The following is a 23,085-nucleotide window of genomic DNA, read 5'->3' as shown; positions in this document are numbered from 1 at the left end:
GCTGTGGCAATAAAAGGTTTATGATGCCAAAGGGTTTTCACAGTGCTGATGCAGCCAGCTCCAAAAGGCTGTGGAAATAGAGACTCCTCCACAGTGTAATTCAGTTCAGCCTCTCTGTATGCTGCAGGCATTACAGACAACATTAGCTTATAAATATCTGAGAAGGCCAGGTTGGATGGAGAAATATGTTAGCTCCTTCAGCAGCCAGATGTGTTGTCCAGAAGCGTAAGCCATTAGCAAATGCTGTTCAGCTACTGGCAGACAAATTCCTTTCCATACCTAGGGAGCATTACACTGAGAGAGTCCCAGCCTTCCATGACATGTGTTTGCCTTGTCCTTGGCAAAAATGAAAACAGTAAAATAATGAGCCAAAAGCTCTTCAGGGAACTGCCTGCCATCCCTCCAACCCCAACCAAGAAGTCTTTCAGCTAGCTTTGAAATGAGTGGTATAAGCGGACTATGACAAGGACTAAGATGCTACTTTTTAATACTTCACTGCTCATCGGCTCTGGTCTGCTCCAAATGAAATATTAAACCCATTAGCTTAAACCATCATGCAAACGGGACCAGGCTGTAAAGGTGGTGTTCTGAATAAATGCATTTTAATTCTCAAGAGTGATGTGAGATGACGAGAGTGTAAATACATTCAGCTTTGACAGCTTGGCTGATAAGCAGTAACTCATTAACTGATGATAACGTGCCTACTTACAGTCCTACATCCCTTCCTTTCTGACAGTTTTACAAGTATTAACTTTAGTGCCTTCTCCTCAATGGTGATGGAACCTGAAAGGCTCCTGTAAGATCACAAAGATGGGTTTTCTTAGGTGATGGGCTGAGAAGCTAGGTCACACATAACAGGAGATTTCAATCTGTCAATGCCACTTTAGTTACAGTGGGGTATGGCACTGCATCCCTCTTCCTTTCCCTCTAATACCTGACTCCACATACCTGCAGATTGTTAACCAACTGCTGTTTGTCTGCTTAGGGACTATAGTTCAGGGATGAAGGAACTATTCCCAAGTAGTGTTCATCCAACATATAAGCCTAACCACCTGATCCTGCACCACAGCTAAGAACATTTTTTTAGAGGAGCCGCTCTATCTTAGTACTTTGGCTTGGAAGAATTACGGATGTGTCTGAGTAGTCTATGCAGAGGTATATTTGTAGATCAGGAGTGGACAATGCTGCCACAGTTCCCAGGAAAGGAAGACTGAATCTAATAAATGTGAGAGGTTAGAGTTGGTCTCTTCTACTTTGACAGTTGTCGCATAGTTTCAAAATTCAACAATGTCTTGGTGAATCTCACTGAAGTTGCTCAGCTCATACTGAAAGCAGAACTTCTTGACTTTGTTGGAAAAAATGTTTTTATTGGAGAGGGTAAAGAAATTAAAAGCCACAGAAAAATGTAGCATGCTGTTTCCTGCAGAACCCCTCTTACATTTTCCGGACCAACCCTGAAGTCTGTCCCTTTCAATTGTTCAATTCTTAGACAGTCTGTCATATTCAGGAAATAAGCCATGATATAAAGCTATTTATTTTTTCTCTTATTATTTGCACCCTCAGAGATTCTATTTGATTAGTTTCAGCTTAATAATTTTGACATTTATGCCACAAATGTAAACAAAAAACAATACTGATTGATCTAATCAAAACATAACTGTCAATGGAATGGCTATAGCATCTATCTCCTAAGAACAGAAGCAGTAAAAACTTTTAAGAATGTTTTGTGATTAATTTTTTTAAAGAACAGGGAAGGTTAACAGTACCTTTCCCATCACCTGACATTTTAACTTAAGATGGGCAGCAGCTGGAAGATGTTACTGACTTGGATTCAGCAGTTTCTAGATGAGATTCTCTGAGCTATAAAATACAGGAGCTAGGGCCTAGTGAGCATGACAGTCTCCTCTGCTCTTCAAACCATGCAAAAAATAGTATGTACAGAAATTGTTTCTTTCCAAATACAGTCAGCTGCTTAGTGTAGCCATGAGATGTCAGCAGAGACCGCTGTTTCTGTGCAAACCATTATAAAACGGAAAAGGTCTCTTAAGTCAGAGCATTCAAACTATGATTACTAGCAATACAAACACCAAAGTGGGATGCGACCCAGCAGTATATACTGCCACTGCTAATATGCATCCAAAGAGTGAATGTGACAGTGATATGGCTGTTGAAAGGACTGGCAAAAAGGGAGGGAAAAGTTTGAGGGCCTAGTTAGGGTTAAAGCTGACATGTAAAACATAGGAGAAAGCTATTACAGTAAAAGAGCACTATAATGTTTTAGTAAAAGTAAAAATATCTAATTTTTTGTAACCTAACTAGAATGTAATCCAATAGTTAAAGACCTGTAACCTAAACCAGGGATGGTTAAAACTCTGTGGGTTGAACCTGGCCTTCAACGTACTTTTGTCTGGCCTCCAAGAACACCTGGCCAAATTCCTGTGAGCTTGCAGTTGCTGGGCTAACAATTGTGCCCACTTAGCAAACAAGTACTGAGTACTGAGGCACAGAGGAGTCTCTCTTGAGCATGGTTACACCAATGCTGGGGATGGTTTGATTCTCTAGTACAAAGCCAGAGCATTCATTGTAACCTTCTTGTTCCTGAGCTGGGGCAATTTAGTCTCTTAATGTGAAAATGACAGTCAGGAGACCAAGCAACATGTGTTTTTTACTGATATATCTTCGCAAACTATGAACTGCTTTGCTGCAAGGAATTTACAAAATGAACCAGAGAAAAGGATAACTGTATTTATGAAGTAGGCTCAGATTTCTTCAGATTTTGTTTTTCAGTTTTAAATCGTTTGAGATCATTGGATCTCATTTGCAAAACAATGCAAAACAAGTGATAGAATTGGAGGCCAAGATTACTTGGTGTCAATCAAGCTTGGGAAAATCTAAGTCTTTTGGATCTATCTCATGGGCCAATTCCAGTTTCCCTTAATAGCTTCAGTGGGCAGGCACTCCATGCCTTGCTGTGGTCACCTTAGTGGAGAGGTTCTGGGCAGATTCTGGCTCTCTCTGCCTGATGACCAACCAGGCAGGTTTGGTCTCCAACCTGCCTTCCTTTTAAATTTGGAAGAAGGAAATTATGAATCACGTGTGTCTGCATAGAGTCAATCAGGTCTATTGGCTTTGGATCGGTGATCAACAAATGCATGGAGCTACTTTAACTGAAGCTGTGTCTGAACCAATAATGTCCCCTTGGTCATCAGAGGCAGGTATACGGAGACATCCAAGCTGCTCTGCAGGAGCCAGCTCAGGAACAGCACAGACCCAGACTGAATCCATGTCTACATTATATTCACCAGCATCTCCTCTGAATGTCTTGTGTATCTGCAGTTTTTTCACCCTCAAGGATTCCTTTGACCTCCCCTATCCTTCTCTGTTATCCCTTGAGGAAGCCTTTAAATTAGTGACTAGTATTGGCCAGTAGCTCCGTGCACTCTACCCGCTCAAACAGTACTGCTCTGCTCAGTACATCTGTTTTTCTTCACTTTAAATGTGGCCAATTACCTATGAGTTTGCAATTCACCAGAAAGTAATGGGAACAGTCAGTGTCCTCATCTCGGTAATGCATTTTGGGGAAAATACAGCCAAGAACTGGGTATTAAATAAACACTAGTTTCAGTAAGAGGAAGAAGCTGATAAGGTCACTTGTATCAAATTACATAAAGTCCTTTCCAGGATGTTTTCTCTTTCTAGCATAATTCTTCAAAATGTTCAAGGTTTGTTTGACTATTCCAAACCATCCTTTTTTCTTTGTATTCAGAAGGAATTCCAGAGAAATTCAGGTGTTATACAAATATTCAGGAGCAGAAGATACTCTTTATTACCATTGTGACAGATACTGCAGGAAGCCAGAATGAGAAATTTAGGAAAGCCTTGGAAATGAGAATTGCTCTAATTCAATAACAGATTAATTGGCTTTCTAATTAGATTTCATGACTTGAGTATTTTCTCTTGTAGCTGCATAAGTGTCTTATAAATACCTACCACATGTGACACAGGCACTTCAAAAGCATCATATAAACTGTAGAAGAGATCTGCAGAGAAAGTTAAAGAAAAATATATGTCTTAGTTCGTCCATGTCTCTGTAAATAATTCCCAGCTCTGAGATATCATTTTATTTAATTTTACAAGATTCAAAACCACTATAAAATAACATCTGTAATAAACACTCAAAAAATAACTCAGATGGTATTTTACTATTACAGCTTACAGTAATGTCTGAGTAACATCATACAAATTCTATTATAAATAGCTTCGCCAGCACCAAAACATAGAAATATTACATTTTACATGATTCACTTAAGCACACGGAATATCTGACCTCAGTGCCAGGGAAGGTTATAGAGCAGATCATCTTGACTGCCATCATGTGGCACGTACAGGACAACCAGGTGATCAGGCCCAGTCAGCTTGGGTTCATGAAAAGCAGATCCTGTTTGACTAACCTGATCTCCTTCTATGACAAGGTGACCCGTTTAGTGGATGAGGGAAAGGCTGTAGATGTTATCTACCTAGACTTTAGGAAAGCCTTTGACACCGTTTCCTACAGCATTCTGCTAGAGAAGCTGGCGGCTCATGGCTTGGACGGGTGTACTCTTCGCTGGGTAAAGAACTGGCTGGATGGCCGGGCCCAAAGAGTGGTGGTGAATGGAGTTTACTCCAGTTGGCGGCCGGTCACAAGTGGTGTCCCCCAGGGCTCTGTGCTGGGGCCAGTCCTGTTTAATATCTTTATCAATGATCTGGACAAGGGGATCGAGTGCACCCTCAGTCAGTTTGCAGATGACACCAAATTGGGCAGGAGTATCGATCTGCTTGAGGAGAGGAAGGCTCTGCAGAGGGATCTGACCAGGCTGGATCGATGGGCTGGGGCCAATTGTATGGGGTTCAACAAGGCCAAGTGCTGGGTCCTGCACTTGGGCCACAGCAACCCCATGCAACGCCACAGGCTTGGGGAAGAGTGGCTGGAAAGCTGCCTGGTGGAAAAGGACCTGGGGGTGTTGGTCAGCAGCTGCCTGAATATGAGCCAGCAGTGTGCCCAGGTGGCCAAGAGGGCCAATAGCATCCTGGCTTATATCAGAAACAGTGTGGCCAGCAGGACTAGGGCAGTGATCATGCCCCTGTACTCAGCACTGGTGAGGCCGCACCTCGAATGCTGTGTTCAGTGTTGGGCCCCTCCCTACAAGAGAGACATTGAGGTGCTGGAGCGTGTCCAGAGAAGGGCAACGAAGCTGGTGAAGGGTCTGGAGCACAAGTCTGATGAGGAGCGGCTGAGGGACCGGGGGTTGTTTAGCCTGGAGAAGTGGAGGCTCAGGGGAGACCTTATTGCTCTCTACAACTCCCTGAAAGGAGCTTGTAGCAAGGTGGGTGTCAGTCTCTTCTCTCAAGTGACAAGCCACAGGACGAGAGGAAATGGCCTCAAGTTGTGCCAGGGAGGTTTAGATTGGATATTAGGAAAAATTTCTTCACCAAAAGGGTTGTCAAGCATTGGAACAGGCTGCCCAGGGAAGTGGTGGAGTCCCCATCCCTGGAGGTACTTAAAAGACGTGTAGGTGTGGTGCTTGGGGACATGGTTTAGTGGTGGACTTGGCAGTGCTAGATTAACGGTTTGACTTGATGATCTTAAAAGTCTTTTCCAACCTAAACGATTCTATGATTCTATGAATTTTGGCTACAAAGGATTTTTTTCCTACTCTTATAGAGCTGATTTGATATGCTTTAACTTGTAAAATGACTCAATTACACAGTCCCAACATAAGCCAACATGGAAAACGTGAAAACCAATATGGGAGCAAGTGAGAATTACAAAATTGTACTGGCTATTCACAGGATTTCTACTGCTCAGTCTATTCAGAAATTCTAGCCTTATTTCATTCTGATAACAAGAAAGGTCTGCCAACTAAGGTTTTAGACTGGGATTCAGAAACTCTGGTTTCATGTGACCTTGGGCAGTTTTTCTGCCTCAGTTCTCCATTCACAGCATGGTAGTAATAATGTTTCCTTATATCTCCAAAGACTGTAAGCTCTTGGAGGCTCCCTGACACTATTTTTTGTAAAGTAATTGGTACTGTGGGAGTAAGATCAGAGCTGAGCTCAGTAAGAGTAAATGTGCAGTCTTTAACACAAGACAATGATAAAGTTGTTCTGATGTTTAACAGAGGTAGGTAAATGATGCCCTTTGCACTACTGGAGGAAGTACAAGGGACTTGCCCAATGACAGAGTGTGCCTTGCTGACACAGCTCCTGAGTCACAGTCTTGAACTGTAATATGCTGAAGTCCTCCAGAAACACATGATCTAACGGAAATTTAGTGGAGCTGTTAACACATTCAAGTCTTTATCCCAAGGCACAGTGGTCAGGGAAAATTTCTTCATTAACTTCAGTGGGCACTGGAGTACATTTTCTCTTAAACGCTATTACCCAGATGAAAAATTAATAAAGAAAACTAGATTGCTTGGCACCTGAGATGAAATTCAGGTATCCTGTCTGTTCAGTTTTACTCAGCAGTTTTCAGCACAAGTTACACATATTCTAGCACAAAGCATGTTACTGATTTCGTGAAAAGGAAACATCATCAAAATGGCTACGTAAAATCTGGGAAATGCATCAGATACATCTTCTGCATTACAGAATTGAAAAAGCAGCTAGTAATAAGCTGAAAGAGATAAGTCTGTAGCCTCAGCATCTGATAGATTGGGGCTGGCTACAGTAGTTAGTTACAACATCTGGAAAAGCAGCTGTAGCTTTCTCTTGTTACGCTGTTGCTGCACAAATGTGGGTACACTCACCATTGCACTGCACTTGAGGATTTCACCATCATAGTCACTACCGTCTGCCGGATAATATCAAGTTATTCACAGTATCTAGGCCTTAGATCCTTTCATTTCATCATAGCACCAAAGCTCATTTTTAGAAAAATGACTCCTTTCTTTGTTTTCACCCTATAAGTAATGATTTTAGGAAAGAGAACGTGATGCTGTGTCTCTCCTTAGACATTACACATAGCTGACATGGATTAGGCTTCTGGGGTTCTCTAGTTTCTCAAATCATCCCATTTTTGTGTGTTGTCACAAAGAAATAGTATGATTGTGGTACAGGAGACAAGAGGATCTCTTTGGGAATACATGAGGGAAAAGAAAGACCTTATAAATACAGAAAGTGCACACCAGAGTAAAGATTAATATACCTCACTAGATGTCCTAGCCATGCCCTAGTGCTGGGGATTATCACTGGAGTTCTCCAGATAGACTGAAGTTCTTCCTATTCTGGATCTTTACTTTTGATTTTACTTTGTGCAACAAAACCATGTTACATATGCAATATTAATTGAGGACGTTTACGCCTCACACTTTCTCCCTGGGTTCAGGTGTATAGATATCATATATCTCTGTGGTCCTCCAAAGGCAGTAGGAAGGTCACACTACCTCACAAAGTAGCCACCTCAGAGCAGCTCTGCTGGTAGAGGCTGCAAACATGACTGGAATCCCAGGCATACTTACTAGGAGTCTCAGAGGAGAAACCAAAAGCTAAGTAGACGACACAGACTGGCCTGCAAGGTACTCTGAGGCACTTTACTGGGACAGCAGAAAGGAGAAAAGAAAGCAAGAAATCTGTCTTGTTCTAAGCAATGAATGGAGATGTCTTATGAGCTGCCAGCTGAAATTATTTTGGAAACACTAACACTGCAATGTACTTTCTTCTAAAGTCACAAGGGTTTCCTTATTGACAACACTTGAAATGTTTTACTGATTTATCTTTGTGTCTTATAGCTAACTGTGAGGAGGGTTAATGGCAGCTGGCAAGATACTCAGTCACAGCCTTGCCACTTTTATTACCCCTAGTGACCAGATGGACCAAGCAATCCACGTTTCTAGGCTCTGCAGGGTTCTGTTGTTGCGCTGATACCTGTTGTTCATAACGCTTGTTCACGTCGCCTTTTCAGACCCACAACTCTTGCTGCCAGGAGAAACACAGCCCCGGTGAGCACTTCTGTGACAAAGGAGATCCAGACTAGTGCCAGCGACCAGCCAAACCTGATGTCGATTTCTACCAGGAGATCCTTACTCCTCAGGAGGCAGACAGCTTCTTCGAAGGCAGCAGCTGAATATGCAATATAGACACTGATCCCAGTAAGTGTAACAAGAGCTGGGAAAAAAAACCATATTCAGCTAGTTAGTATCCACTGCAGAAATAAAAAATAATTAATCTGATAACTCTTAGGGCTTCTTTGCCACTCCTTCTTATCTACTGAGGCCAGATTGCCACTTAGCCTCTGTTTATCTTTGAAATCTAGTTGAGGCCGTTTTTTGGGGAAGGGTGAGAGGGAAGTAAATGGAGGGCTATTTCTGTCCATTGAGTTTAATGTGTTCTCACTGTTAAATACTGAATCAAAATGTGTAACAGCAAACCTCCCACAATAAAAATCTAGTCATGTCTTTTACAGATATCTAATGCATGTATACCTCTGTTTTCACTACTGTATTACAATGCATCCTGATTTGTCACTGCTGTGCACCACGTACAGTTGTCTACCTCTATGCAAGAAAGCCCATGGAGACAGACATTCTTGATTTCAGGTCAGTGACCTGAATTTAGGCTGGTTTCTAATTTTGAGTATCATAAGTTTTGAGTGTTCAATGTAAATGTGTTGGTCTTTACTGTCACCTCCCACCAAGTGTTGTGGCATCATGACTATTCATCACTTCCAAATAATTGAGCCAAAGACACCCTTGGAGCAGACTAAAAATAAATTAATAAAGGCACTCAAACAAGAAGCCAGACGTTTTCAGAATGAAAGGACCATATAGAAGCTAGCAAAATTAGGGAATGGCACATCTAGCACAAGTACATGCTACACCCTGGGCCTGGCATCTATGTCACTCAAAAGGACGTACACTAACATGACTTTACTGGATCACTGGCAGGAAAGGTGCAATAGAAAGGCCCTGGATAAAAAGGACTGTAGCCCAGGGAAAGTAGATACTGGAACCCTTGTAGGACAAGATAAGTGTCTTATCTGATTCTGAGGGAGAAAAATTTTGGTCTGCCTTTCTGTTAAATCACAGTGTAAGTCTAGATTGAGTCTGCATTTTTGCCAGAAAGACAAGTTTGAGTAAAAACAAACCAAGACAGAAGTGTATTGTGTTATCCAACAGTCAAAATTCATATTCATATTCCTGATTTTAACCATGCTATGATGCCTGTACCTTACCCTAGTCCTCTGCAAGGGGAGAAAAAATCACTTCTCTATACCTTTTGTCTGCAGAAATGGAAATGACTGTTTTGTTGACATTTTCAACATGGTACGCTGAGTTCTGTGATCCCCCTTAAATGTGTCTGCATTTCAAAAAAGATGAGGAAGCATGTAGGATGTCCTGGGATGTGGAAAATATCAGTTTTGGTATTTTCAAAAACACCCAGGCTTCTGGAATTGCATCATAAAATATTTCTTTCTGCTGAGACAGAACTATCAATACCTACCTTCGTGAGCTGGAATATCCTATAAAACTCTGCATCCCCGTTACATGCATCCCCTCAGTGCAGCCGAAACAGCTGAACAATACCACCTGAGCAGGAGGAGGGTCTGCTCTCACAGCAGAGGACACCCTGCAGTCTGTTCACGCTGTCCTGGGAAACAGCTCTAGTTGCATCTTCAGGACACATTCAGGCACCCCTCTCCTAATACTGTCTTTGTGTTTCCTTTCCCTCTTTGCAACCCCAGGTGTCTTAGAAAGGCACAGTACTCCAGCCCTCAGCAGGATAATCATGCTTTGCACTTCAGAGCTTTTCATCTTTCACTCACTATTTGGAGTAGTTTTCAAATAGCCTAAGCCTTTTTAGTGCATACAGCTTTCTGATGTTCTAAGGAAATAGAAGTTACTTTTTTTTTTCCTTCCCCAGAAGAAAAGCATAAAGGGGGATGGTTGGTCTTTGTAAGAGCATTTCAGCCTAAAAAGGTCAGTCAAGTTTTTGAGACAGCAGCATTTGCTTCCAGCAATCTGTTATCATTCTCTTTTTAGAAACAGGACTGTATGATCAGGTGATGAGAGCCAATACTGAGGATCCCCTTTTCTGTTGGGGAAAATTTCTATTTTAAGTTACATTGTGAAACAGTACTGAAAATCTATTTGGAGAAGAAAATGAAGATGGATTTAAACCCAGTTTTCCTACTTCAACTGAATGTTTTTAGTTTTAATTCATAAATTACTTTCTAAAACACAGAGGTTTTGGTTACAGCAAAAATAATAAAAAACAAAATGTAAAAGAATGTTACTAGCTTCAAACTGAAATGTTACGCTCCAAATAAAATAACTCTTTGGGGTTTCCTTTTGTGACCCACAGTTTGGGGATACCACTCTAGTTCAAAACTAGCAGGAGCTAACCCAGGAATGCCTAGCAAGACCCTTTTCAGGAACATGCAAATGCCTTTGAAAAAATGTCAGTTTTCTTAATAGTTCTAAGATCTGTGCAAGGCTGTCGAACCCTATGCTTTACTAATTCCAAAGTCATTTCTCCATTATTCCATTACCTTGTCTGTAAAGAATTTGGGCACTGTGCTGAGAAGGTATTAAATCTTTTGTGTTAATAGGCACAGCAAACACATTGTCTTCAAAGTGTGGCTCACTCCATAAGGATGTATGGTTGTGTGTGATTATTTGCCTTTCCTGACTCTAAGTGGCAGCTTTCTATTCCAGAATCCTGTCAGGAGCTGAGCAGACACCAAATGAATGAACACCAGCATTATTCTGAAAGCAAACGCTTGCTTAGCTTTTTTCCCCTGGAAGACAAAGTGATGTTTCCCAGATATAATCTCTCATTATTTGAAACGGTTAAGCCAGGAGTTTGATATAGTACCTCCAAAAAGAAAAAGCAGTCCCGTCATTAGAAGCAGTAGGTAGGCCCTGGCAAGAATACTGATGAATCCAGTCATTCCTCCAAAAATCATCAATATCAGGCTGAGAGGCATCAGGATGACAAATGTTCCATGCATGTCTGGAGAGAAATGAAGAAAGTTAATATTTTAATATTTTATTATGGTGTCATTGGATGTACTAATAATTATTGAGTGCAGAGCCCCTGATCGGGATCAAAGCCTTATTCTGTGCCGCACAAACAAGGAGTTGGACAATTTCTTGGTTTTTCAGTTTAAGTTGGCAGGACAAATATATGATATGGAGAAAAAGGTAACATACAGAGCAAGCCATTCACAGGATCGCAGCCTGTATTTCAAACAGGGACCACAAATAAAAAGAATATGTCTACATGGATATATTTAAGCAGTTAAACCGTTCTCAGATATTAAGCCTAGCTGGATAACAGGTGAGGCACTGTCTATCGGGTAGTCACTGACAACCTTAATAAAAAGTAGTCCTGGTTATCTGAATCATACAGATCACAGTGAGTGGCATTGTTCTGTTCGGGTGGTGAGATCCAGCAGATGCTTTGGTTAAATACCTTCTTTTCTGTCACATGTTGTCTGCTGAACTGACCTAGTAAATTGTTGACCTTTTCCTTTGTTGCAGCTGACCATCAATAGAGGTAAAGTTTCCCATCCAGCTCTGATTCTGTGTCTGTCATTGTTTTCTACAGCAGCTTCACTGAGAATATTAGCCTATCCTGGTTGCTTCCTCCCATGTTAAATGTTTCACATTAGTCTTTATTGATCCCTATAAGATTTTAATGGCTGTGTAAACAGAGGGTTGCTATGTATTTTTTCGTATCACACTGTTTTTTTCCATCATAAACCATCTTTGTGCCATTGTTCCCTCTCATGCAATCTATCCACAATGTTCAACCTAACTTTTTCTAGAATAATAACCAAAAAAAAGTAATTTCAGCTTCCAGTATCCATTTATTTCATACCAGAGTGAAGTGCAGAGTTACTGAGAAAGGAAAACTTAAAATCAATTTTCTGAAGGGCTCTGGGCTTCAGTGTCTCATTTAATTTCACAGAGGAACAACAATACACCATTAGCTGGTTCCCAAGGAAAAGGAGTCAGTGAAGAGATCACAGTTTGTGTGTCAACAGACGATAATTTTTTTAAGTCACTGTAACTGCCCACTGAAGTGGAGGTACTCCATCTGCCACTGGCTAAGGATCCAGCTTATCCTCTTCAATATCATTATAAAGATAAGACACAATTGTGTATGTATCTCTGTTCAGTTCTAGAACCTTGGAAGGTCAGGAACAGCCTGCATGGGATCAAGGCAGACACTGTTGATTTCTTTACTTGAGTGGAATGTGGTTTCAAGACATAATTATTTGTTTTGTGTAGTGCAGAACATGCTCACAAGAAAAAATGTGGCAAATGACAAAATTTTGGGAGGTGACCCTATTGTTCTTCCATTTCCTTTTATTTACACTGGTATTATATTCTCGTACTTAGTCCCACATGCACCCACATCAGGATCAGGTGATGATCAGAAAGCACGAATTCAGCATTCTCCATTGAAGGGAGCACTTTCCCTCCTTGCTACTGAATCTGAGGATACTCCATGGGCTTTCCTTCAGCAAAATTGGCCATGGCTGCTGTTGCTGGCTAAGAAACCCAAATCTATAGCAATTCTCAGATGCTGATGGTCAAATTAATCTTCAGCGTACTGTGTATAATCATAGAATCATAGAATCATAGAACACTGTGGGTTGGAAGGGACCTTTACAGGTCATCTAGTCCAACCCCCCTGCAAGAGCAGGGACATCTTTAACTAGATCAGGTTGCTCAGAGCCCTGTCCAACCTGACCTTGAAGGTTTCCAGGGATGAGGCCCCCACTACCTCTCTGGGCAACCTGTGCCAGTGCCTCATCACCCTCATTGTAAAAAATTTCTTTCTTAAATCCAGTCTAAATCTGCCCTCCCTTAGTTTAAAACCATTGCTCCTTGTCCTGTCACAACAGGCCTTGCTAAAAAGTCTGTCCCCGTCTTTCCTATAGGCCCCCTGTAAGTACTGGAAGGCTGCTATAAGGTCTCCCACAGCCTTCTCTTCTCCAGGCTGAACAACCCCAACTCTCTCAGCCTGTCCTTGTAGCAGAGGTGCTCCAGTCCTCGGATCATTTTTGTGGCCCTCCTCTGGACTCGCTCCAACAGCTCCATGTCTTTCTTGCGCTGAGGACCCCAGAGCTGGACGCAGTACTGCAGGTGGGGTCTCACCAGGGCGGAGTAGAGGGGCAGAATCACCTCCCTCGACCTGCTGGCCACGCTTCTTTGGATGCAGCCCAGGATACGGTTGGCCTTCTGGGCTGCAAGCGCACATTGTCGGCTCATGCCCCGTTTTTCATCCATCAGTACCCCCAAGTCCTTTTCCGCAGGGCTGCTCTCAATCACATCATCCCCCAGCCTGTATTGAAACCGAGGATTGCCCCGACCCAGGTGTAGGACCCTGCACTTGGCCTTGTTGAACCTCATGGGGTTCACACAGGCCCACTTCTCCAGCTTGTCCAGGTCCCTCTGGATGACATCCCGTCCTTCTGGTGTGTCAACTGCACCACTCAGCTTGGTGTCATCTGCAAACTTGCTGAGGGTGCACTCGATCTCACTGTCAATGTCATTGATGAAAATATTTAACAGCACTGGTCCCAGTATGGACCCCTGAGGGACACCACTCATCACTGATCTCCATCTGGACATTGAGCCGTTGACCGCTACCCTCTGGATGCAACCATCCTACCAATTCCTTGTCCACTGAACGGTCCACCCATCAAATCCATATCTCTCCAATTTAGAGAAGGATGTTGTGAGGGACCGTATAAAGCTGTTTGCAAATCTTAGTTGAATACCAAGAGGAGAAATAGCCATGGAACTTAGTTCAGGAGTTGTATATAGTTAGAAGTGGTTGTCAGGGATGTGATGCAACACGATGTGACAGAACAGAGATTTGGCATACAATTTAGTTCTCATATTTTAGAGAGGCAGCAGGAACAGGCTAGTCTTCTGCCCTGTTTGTGCTTCCTGAGGGCATTAGGCCTGATTTTGATTCCCCACCATTTTGACATCCATGTGTCCTCTTAGATTTGGTCTTGCATGTAAGAGGTGAAGAGGCCTTGAGGGGATAAAATCTGATGCAATTAATACTTTAAAAGTAAGAATGTAAGAATGGTGCAACTCTGTCCTCAGACCTGGCTTTGCTGGGAGGGAAGAAACATAAACAAGGTCATCACTGGGCCTGTGCTTTGTGATTTTCCACATGTCCCTCACTAGTCAAAGTTGCTGCTAACCAACTATAGCTCAGGACAGTAGCACTAACAGTTGCTGTTTCTTTGACTTTCCTTTTCACGGTGTGATTTCAAGTACTGCAGCTAGGACTGTAACCTCAGCCAGGACAAGTGCAGGTGAAGAAGATAAGGCTCTGAATGTAACCTTTTCTTTTGAAGCAAAGGGAAAACAAATCCATACCAGAGTATTCTCCTGGGGAGTATCATAGATCACATTAATGATCTATGACAGCTGCATGTAACATCAGAATAACTCTGATTTTTATGCCCTCTTCAGTGAAAACACAGGTTTTAGGGATATCTCAGCTGAAACCCACAAATACCACTGTGACATAGCCTTACTTTTCCTACACACAGCTGGGAACACATTGCTCATGAATCACCTGCAGCTTTTTAAAAATCAAATATTTAATGGATTGTATTTGGTTAAAAAGCACTTTTATCACCTCCAGTGTTCTAGTTCAATACCTAATACCCATTTATCCTTCTTCTATGAAATCTGCAACTGCCTGGGAAACTTATTCTAAAATGCTGCCATGGAAACCGCTCAGGAATCCAAACTCATGCCGTCTGGCATATGATATTATGCCATTATATTCCTTGATTAGAGGGACAGAATTAGTTTATAGAAGGACATGAGTTAAGATATCTTTACTGTGTTTCTGTCTTCAATAATCATCTGTGAAAGAAGTTAAAACATTAATTTTGCAGTCATTTTAGTGTTTTAGGTTGTGTTGAAGTACATATTTATGCGTTATGTATTATACATATAACTGTCTTCATTTTGATGAAATTAATCTAGTATTAAAAAAAAACCAACTAAGCATTTTGCACAAGAAGAGCTATGTGCACTTTCCTGTAAAACAGAATTCAGTTTCCCATGTCTATTTCTCAATGCTCGAGTTCCCTGTCAGTCCAACACAAAAGATCCAATAGTTTAATCTTGAAAATACTGAAACAAACTGATGAACATTTAAAAACACTCCAGTTTTTTGTAGCAAAGAATACTTTAATTGCTTGATCTGAATTAATGAAGTTTTACATCAGCTAGCCCAAGCTGTTTTACCAGAGGTCTGACCAAACATCTGTAAGAATGACACCCGCAGTGTGTGTCCAGATCTGTGAATTTGGCAGACATTTCTAAATTACCACCCAACAAAGTTGTTGATGAGTTGTTTGGAACAGAAATTTGTGGAATGAACTAGAAAAATTGAATGGTATCAAAAGTAACCAACCACAGATCTAGCAGTTTTGTTAGTCATCTCCTGTTAACATGCTGGAGCTTAATTGTTTCAAACTAACTTTGGATTTGCTTGCACAGCTTATAATAGCAAATAGTCTCTAGAAATCTGTAATAGTCACTTCATCAGAAATACTCCAAATGGCAGCAGCTCAGAAGAGCTTAATTAAGGACCTGTTTATCTTCCCCAGCAGTAACTAAATAGCCAGTTAGAAAGACAAAAGCCTCTAGCTGAAACAGAATGCTGGCAGTAGCTAAAACCAGTGGGGCTGCTTTGGAAAGACTTGGCAAAGCCAGGAAGAAACAGTGCACTGAGAAAGCCGGACCTGCTTGCAAGGAAGGAAACAACTTAGAGAAACAAAGAGCAACAGAAAAGAACTGCTGTCTGTGGCTAAATGTGAGACTTCTGGGCTTGAACCCCAAGGACATGAAGGCCTGGATTCCTTCCTGTTCAGTAGAGAAAAGATGATGGTGGATGAGAGCGCACAGGGTTAGGGTACCCCAGGATAATTAGCTAAGCTCTGGACTTTGTGTTACACGTTTTGGCTTTGTGTTCTTCTCATGCAACAAGTCTCTGAGCTAAACTGGAAGACAAATTGCAGATAGTAGAAATAAAATTATGCTAGACTTGGTACAGGGGGGCATTGATGAAAACCTTCAATACTAGGAATGGGTAGAATGCTAAATGTAAGTGATGCACTGTGGTTCACATTATATTGCTACGATACCAATGAATTTGAAAATTAGAACATTCATCAGAAGTTGTCATTCATTAGGTCTCAGCTGCAGTGATGTTAAAGTTATCTCAGATTTCTGTATATATTTATTGTAATATCTACTGCAAGTACTGAAGCAAATGTTCATTGGAACCTCTTTGAAGGACCACTGCACTGTTGCTCACAAACAAAGCAGATCTGTTTAGGTATACACCTACCATATCAATTAAGTTAGAATTTCTATGTACACCATTTGGGTCTTATTTCACTTGGCCTCTGAACTGGCTCTTGCCAGGTATTCCAGCCCTAGCTGTTTCCTTCTGATAACTTAAAACCAAAAGGAAAAATTGTGAAGAACTGTAAATCCCCCAGGGAAAATGTAATGGCAGCCAAAGAACAAGGCATTCTGGGATTAGGAGCAGGAGTACAAACATGTAACTCAATAAAAATTAAGCAGGCCCATAAAGAGTGGGGAGAAGTCTGAAAGCAGCTGGCTAGTGACTGTTACAGGGTCCACATGCTGTAAGGAAATCTAGTCTAGTTCAACTGTACTATTAAAGTAATTTTGTTGAGGAAGAAACCAAGGCAGCAGTTACATTATAACAACTGAGGTATCAGTAACTGCCCCTACTGCAAAGATTGTTTCCCTACAGGAAGCATTAACTTTCCTGCAGGAAGCAGTAACTTGTCTGCAGCCTCATGGTTCCAGCTACATTGTTGTCTAAAAAAGAAAAAATAAAAATACTCTGGGGAGAATAATTTAAGCAGTTCTGCATGGACAGCTGCACAATCCAGCCTTGGTTTTATAACAAGAAAAACATTTTCTCCCAGCCATATATAAATGGAAACCACATCCATTAACTGATCATCTCTGGATGGCTCAGGAATAGAGGAGAGCACTAAAAAGTGACTTGTAACAGGAAAACAATCACTGGCCGTGATGTTCATGTCAGTAACAAGAAATCACGATTGTCAGAGGCTTAATCGCACCTTGTAGGTACCTAATGCAGCTGGTTTGTGTGTCAGGGGCAAACCAGGCAGCCATTATAAGAAATAACAGTAGTTCCTCTCACATTATTTTTCATAACACTAGCCCCAGCTCTGCAGTGTAGATGGGACCCCACACCAGTTTGGGGTGCAAAGCTAAGATTCAAGATAAATTATCTGTTTTGTAATTTTGCAACTGTTTGCACCTTTGGACCAAAATGGCCTCTTACATTTTGGCCAAATAACACGTTATAGATGTTGCTTTGATGTGCCAAAAGAAAAAAGAAAAAAAAAAAGCTTTGTGGCAATTTGGTTTTAAACTATAAGAGAAGGGAGGGAAGTCACACCAAAAAAAATCTCCACATTTTAACAAATTTCACCATGCTTTGAATAAACCCTAGCCACAGCTTTCTAGGATCAGCAAATCATAGCATTTAATTCAGAAGAAGTAATTTTTATGTTACCAAGCAGGGGTCACTGTCCAGCCATAACTGAGACACATAGAAACACGTTACTTGAGTTTCCAAAAAGTCACGCTCATAGAAGAGTTTTGACAGGATACATTAGTATCCAGGAAACACATTACTTTCTTCTTTTGACAGCTCATCTGTCCTGCAAGAAGGACTTGAACCAAGTCCAGAGTACAAATGGATTTTGATTAGAAATATTTACAAAACTGTTCATTTTGCAGGGATTACACTGGTGCTGTCTTTAGCTAAATCTACACTAGTATTTACTAATTATTAACAATACAGACTATGGTAAATGAAAAATATTTATATTACAAAAATGCCCAAGAGTAACCTTTCCCCAATGTCACTTGTTGGGTTTGGGTTTGGGGTTTTTTGTTTTGTTGTTTGGAGTTTTTTTTAATAAATTATTTTACAAACCTGCAACTCTTGGGCAAAATTTTTCAGTAGATTAAATACTGCCATTCCTTCTATGTACCAGCTTCCCTCTCTCTGTATGTGACCCTCAAACTCTTAAATGTGATCTTGAATGTTATGTTTCTTCCTTTGAAGTCAGAGTGACATCCTTCTTTTACCATTTAGTGAGAGATGGATTCAGCTCATCATGAACAAAAGTTGCTCTTTCTGCTTGTCTCCCATAGCTGGCACAGGAGAACACATGGCAAGAGATGATATCTGGGGTGTCTTTGCTGACAGATTTCAGTTTTAAAGGTGACTTTCAGAGGACTATCTTTAATTCTAGTGGTCACCAAGAGACCCTAATAACTGTCTAAATTGTGAAAAGTGACACTTTCATTTTAATCCTGTATGGGACAGAGGAAAATGTACATCTCCAGTAAAAAGATTTTTTTTTAAATGCAGAAATTTCAGAAAAGCTAGTGGTAAGTAGTCTAGTGGTATCTTTCTTTAGACAGTGGCTGATGTTTTAAACAAATATTAATATTAAACAAATATAACCATGCCATAATGTAATCTGTAGTAGGAAAATATTTTATACATTGTGGGTTTGAGGGAAAGAGAGGATATATGCCATATGTTCAGCTGGAGAGAGTGGTAAGAAAAGAAATGGAAGCTTAATGTACATAAAAAGGCATGCTTATGTCTAATCCATTAGAGAAATTTCTCAAGAGTACTCCCGTGATGTGAAAGTACATCCTACTCTCAGGCTTAACAAGACTTAGCTTGATTGCCTGAATAATATTGCTGGTAGCACAGAACTTTAACTTGTATGCCAAATTTTTTTAATTTGCCAGGAGCTCTATTTGAAGTACACAATAAGCCTAAAAGGAATCTGCTGGGGATGAACAGGAGAGAGATTGGAAATGTGGACGGAAGTAATGTGAAGGCTTTTCCTTCTCTAATGAAGAGTTTGTCTTCTGGCAGTCACCAGCACTTCTGTTTCTACTTAGACCCAGCTCTTTGCACTCAGGTATAGACTTTCTCCCATCTTTTTGGCAATTGTGTCTAGTTAAGACATGCCAGGAAGAGTATGGGAACTCTGAAGAATGGGGGACAGGATTCCCGATGTGTTACTTAAGTGCCTGCATTAGGAGACAGCCCTTCTAAACCTTTTTAGGAACAATGGGCAAGAAACACATTTGATATTGTCAGAGCTCCTGAAATTCAGTCTGCCAATCAAACAGTGAGAAATATGGGTTTACAGCTAGACAGAATGAGATTAATTCCATGTGAATGTGCCTCGCCTGCACAGACACACACAAAGAAAAAAATAATTTTTTTAAGTAACTGATTGAAGCTGTGCAATTAGCCTGTTTGCCCCATATAGCAACACATGAAGAAATCACTGCAACTACACTGGAATCCATGATCCCAGAATTGTCCTCTAAAATTCTAGTTAAAATGTGTTGCAGATGAAGATGAAGGTTTGCCTTGATCTGCCTAAATATGATTCAGTGACCACAGTCAGAAGATATTTAAGAAAGAAGTGTAAGGCTGAAGTAGAAGATAATATCTCAGTACTTAAACCTAGATGTCACTTAGAAATATCTGTATTTCCTAGAAGTAAGAAGTACTGACATGGCACTTCCTATGTTCAGCTGTGGGTCTGTAGCCTCACCACACTGAAACTGCATTGAAGTTGAACATCTAAAATATCAAAAAGTCCACTCTGTAGGGCATTCTAATCAAACCTAGTAGGTTCTTATCTCACCATTTTTAGGCAGACTATGCCTGCTTATAATAAAATCTGCAACTGTCTGTGCAGACTTGAAGTCTTTGTCCAGGAACCTAAAAATAGTACTTGATATGACAGTGAGAGATAAAAAATTTCTCTGAGGCTCTGAAGAGCCTGTAAACATAGTTATGAATCCAATTTTTACTCATATTCACTATTTTCTTACACTTCATGACTACCAAAGAGCTGTCCTTTGTTTCCAAGCCAACACCATTTTTATAACAAAGAGCTCTGTACAGTCTCTGCTTTTGTTTTTCCAGAATCCAGCTTTCATTGAAGAGCTGTAATCTAAAATCTCCTCGCCTGAGAAAAATTACAGATGTATCTTTTGCAAATATGAACACAAGTTTTGAAATGCTAATAACTTTATCCTGAAATTTTAGACATCCCCAACATAATAGTTGAGGTGCCCACACTTAAAACGTGATCAGTCTGGTTAGGTGCAATTAACTTTGAACCCTCAAAGGCTTAAGTGATCCAGCAGACAAGCATTTTCACTGATCCTCACAGTTTTCAGCAACATGAAGCAGCTAAGGCCCTTTGTCTTAAGCAAGGAAGATTAAAGAAATGGCACCTTTCAATTTGAAAGCACAAAGAGACAATCCGTGCTGTTAGTCTTGAACTTGTCAATATGTTTGTAGGCTGTTTCAGTAGTCCACTGGGATCTTATTCCTACTTTAACTTTCCAGTTACTGTTGCAACACAGCTACATTAGCATCAGTACCTCATAGGCTTACTTTGCCATGTTTGCTGCACTTTGAGCTATATCATGAGATGCTACTCCAAGAGACTAAAGACACTCTAAGCCTCTCTGAAGGATTGCTCAGGGAAATGGCTGGTTTTGAGGGAAAGAGTACCATTTTAAGACACAGGACAAATGCATATATTCTGCTTGCAAGGGGAAAACAGCCAGAGTCAGAGAGGAGAGGTAAGTAAATAAAAATTTTTTTAAAAGTAAGCCCATATACTAGCATGTATGAGCAAAGCATTGTGGAGAATATGATGCAAAGAAGCTAAATCATCTTTTAGGAGAAGCCTAAAAGTATTTGAAAATGTTTAGTTTGGACTTTCTGAAAACATTCTGACATTGACAAATGAATGTAAAGAAAAAGAAGTAAATACCAACCAACACAGTTAGAAACTTAAAGTAACCTTTTTGAACACGATGTTCTTCAAAGACTTCGAACACTGCTTTTAGTCAGATTTATTTTCTTAAATTCTCGCATACTTAAGGTTTTTTTCAGTGCAAGGAATCCCACTGAAAGGGTAGATAAGTAGCTCTCTTAAAGATTAGTTTAAATGTGTGCTTAAGCATTTTCAGTGATTAAACTCTTTTGAGGGGATTTGGAACATTTTTGCCTTTTATATTTAACAATTGTGTACCTTCCTGAGCCATTCCAGGCAGAAACATCTTGCTCCTGTGGAAGAAATTAGCTGAACTTGACATCAAATAGATGGTTATTTCAACAGTAATCCCACTTAAAGGCCACATGCAGTGACAGATATTGTACAGAAGCAGAGTCAAAACACTGTCTCAAAGAGCTCCCCCTCTGAATCAGAAATGGGACCTTGTAAGTGGCCAAGGAGAGAGGGAAGGGTGGATGGAAGTACAGAAATAATATAAAAGTTACTCACACAAAAGCTGTCTGTGTGAATCAGTGATGTTTGCATTCTCATGCCAGAAGGGGTTTATCAAAGGGTAACATTCGCTCCTCACTGATAGAGAAGGGAAAAAACAATGAGAAAAAAATACGCTATAATATCTTATTGCAATATATCCTCTTTTTTTGAGTGTGTACATATAATTCATATAATATTACCTGCTTTAAAATCAGTCATTCCTAGGTAGGGAAGGAGAGCATTTTCAGTACACAGCATTGGCCGACTTCTGCTCCCTCGGGGCCTGACCACTGAAGTCAAGAGGGAAACATCTGCTCTCTTCAGTGGGGCTCAGGGTACAGCAAAGGGGAGAACGCCTTTAACCTGCTCCTTCTCCCCTGCTCCACTAGAAGTAACATCCTTTCTTGCCTATGATGAACATTACCTGCTCCTTGTTTTTAATGGTGGAATCAAAACCAAAAGTAATATGCCTGGCATACAAGTTAAACTAAATGGGGAAAATCCTATAATATCCACATAGGGTTTATGGATCTTTCATTAGAATCCAGAGCTGTGAAATACCAAGTAAGATCAAACGCTGTACAATTACCTGGTGAACCTGGTGAGTCTTTAGTCACTTACCTTTAGTTAGTATGGGATTAAGTTAATTGCATTTGTATTTATATTATTTATAAATGTCAAACTAACAATGTTTATATTTATATCATTTATATTAATAGTACTTATATTGTTTATGTATATAAACTATTAAATGTTTAATATTATTTATATTGATACTCTTTGTATTATTATTTATCATTTTAATGCCTTTAACCCAGAACTTTTGCCCCTTAATTCCCCCCGAGTCGAAGGCAGACATCTCTTCCCTTCTAAACGCTTAACGTTTATTAACTTAGTTTGAATTAAAAGTTAATGCAAGATTAGGTTACAGCAGCAGAAGATTCGCTGTCCCCATGGCTCCTTTGGCAAGTAACACAGGAGGTACTCGACAAAGAACTGCCGGTGGGTGATGAGCGCCAAAGGGGAGCGGACCGGTTTCCCGACAAGCGAAGCCGAGAGAAGCAGCTACCGCGCCCGCCCGCCCCGGCCCCTCCGAGCCGCGGGTCCTGCCGCACGCCGGAGTTGCCCCCCGCGGCCGGGGAGACTCAAAGCCCGCTCCCACCCCGCCGCGGCCGGCCACGCGTGGGACGCGGCGCCCCGCGGCAGGAGGAGCGCTCGCCGGCGGGGCGGGCGGCTCCCCGCCCGGCCCGCCCGGCCCGCGGCACTCACCGCGGCAGGTCCGCCACAGACCCGAGTGGGAGCTGAGGGCGTCCGTGCCGTTACGGGACGTCTCCAGCTTGGAGGCATCGATGATGTACCAGAAGTCCGTCGCGATGGCCACCACGAGGAAGACGAAGCTTGAAACTCCCACCAGGGCCACGAAGAGGGAGAGGACGCCCAAGTTAACCTTCATGGTGCCGCCCGCCGCCGCCCCGCCGCGGCGAGACCCAACGGTCGCGCCCGCGCCGCCTCCACAGTGGCCGCGCGCCGCTGCCGCCGCGCCTCGCCGGGCCAGCGGGGCCCGCCGCAGGTAGCCCGCCTCGAGCCCCGCCCCGGCCGCCCGGCGGGAAGGGCTGTCGCCCGCTGCTCCTCGGCTGCCGCCGGGC

At 41.6% G+C, this 23,085-nt stretch overlaps 1 protein-coding gene across 3 annotated transcripts; it reads right to left on the bottom strand.

Moving 5' to 3' along the window:
* Positions 1-3,918: 3,918 nt before the first annotated feature.
* Positions 3,919-23,004, bottom strand: TMEM114 (transmembrane protein 114). Of its 3 annotated transcripts, XM_072878049.1 has the most exons (5): positions 22,709-22,982; positions 21,455-21,535; positions 10,858-10,995; positions 7,909-8,148; positions 3,919-4,040 (listed from the first exon to the last, which is right to left on the bottom strand). In XM_072878049.1, the coding sequence occupies exons 1-4, from the start codon at positions 22,890-22,892 to the stop codon at positions 7,916-7,918; spliced, it is 636 nt and encodes a 211-aa protein (XP_072734150.1). In that variant the 5' UTR covers positions 22,893-22,982; the 3' UTR covers positions 3,919-4,040; positions 7,909-7,915. The 3 variants fall into 3 exon arrangements, with proteins under 3 accessions (XP_072734150.1, XP_072734152.1, XP_072734151.1); XM_072878051.1 differs by lacking the exon at positions 3,919-4,040 and having other exon boundaries at positions 4,216-8,148; positions 22,709-23,004; XM_072878050.1 differs by lacking the exons at positions 3,919-4,040; positions 7,909-8,148; positions 10,858-10,995 and adding an exon at positions 21,162-21,237.
* Between the last annotated feature and the right edge of the window lie 81 nt (positions 23,005-23,085).

This window comes from Ciconia boyciana, chromosome 13, assembly GCF_034638445.1.
Source record: "Ciconia boyciana chromosome 13, ASM3463844v1, whole genome shotgun sequence".
NCBI classification, from domain to species: Eukaryota; Metazoa; Chordata; class Aves; order Ciconiiformes; family Ciconiidae; genus Ciconia; species Ciconia boyciana.
Note: the sequence above shows the minus strand (reverse complement) of the source record. Positions and strands in the feature narration are given on the sequence as shown.

Bases quoted from the DNA above. Each gene is read 5' to 3' on its own strand.
- TMEM114 (XM_072878051.1), bottom strand. From the start codon at position 22,892: ATGAAGGTTAACTTGGGCGTCCTCTCCCTCTTCGTGGCCCTGGTGGGA. The intron at 21,536-22,708 runs GTGAGTGCCGCG...CTTCTCTATCAG, and splicing joins TCTGTGGCGGACCTGCCGCG to TGAGGAGCGAATGTTACCCT. The intron at 10,996-21,454 runs GTGAGTAACTTT...ATTTCTCTCCAG, and splicing joins TTCACACAGACAGCTTTTGT to ACATGCATGGAACATTTGTC.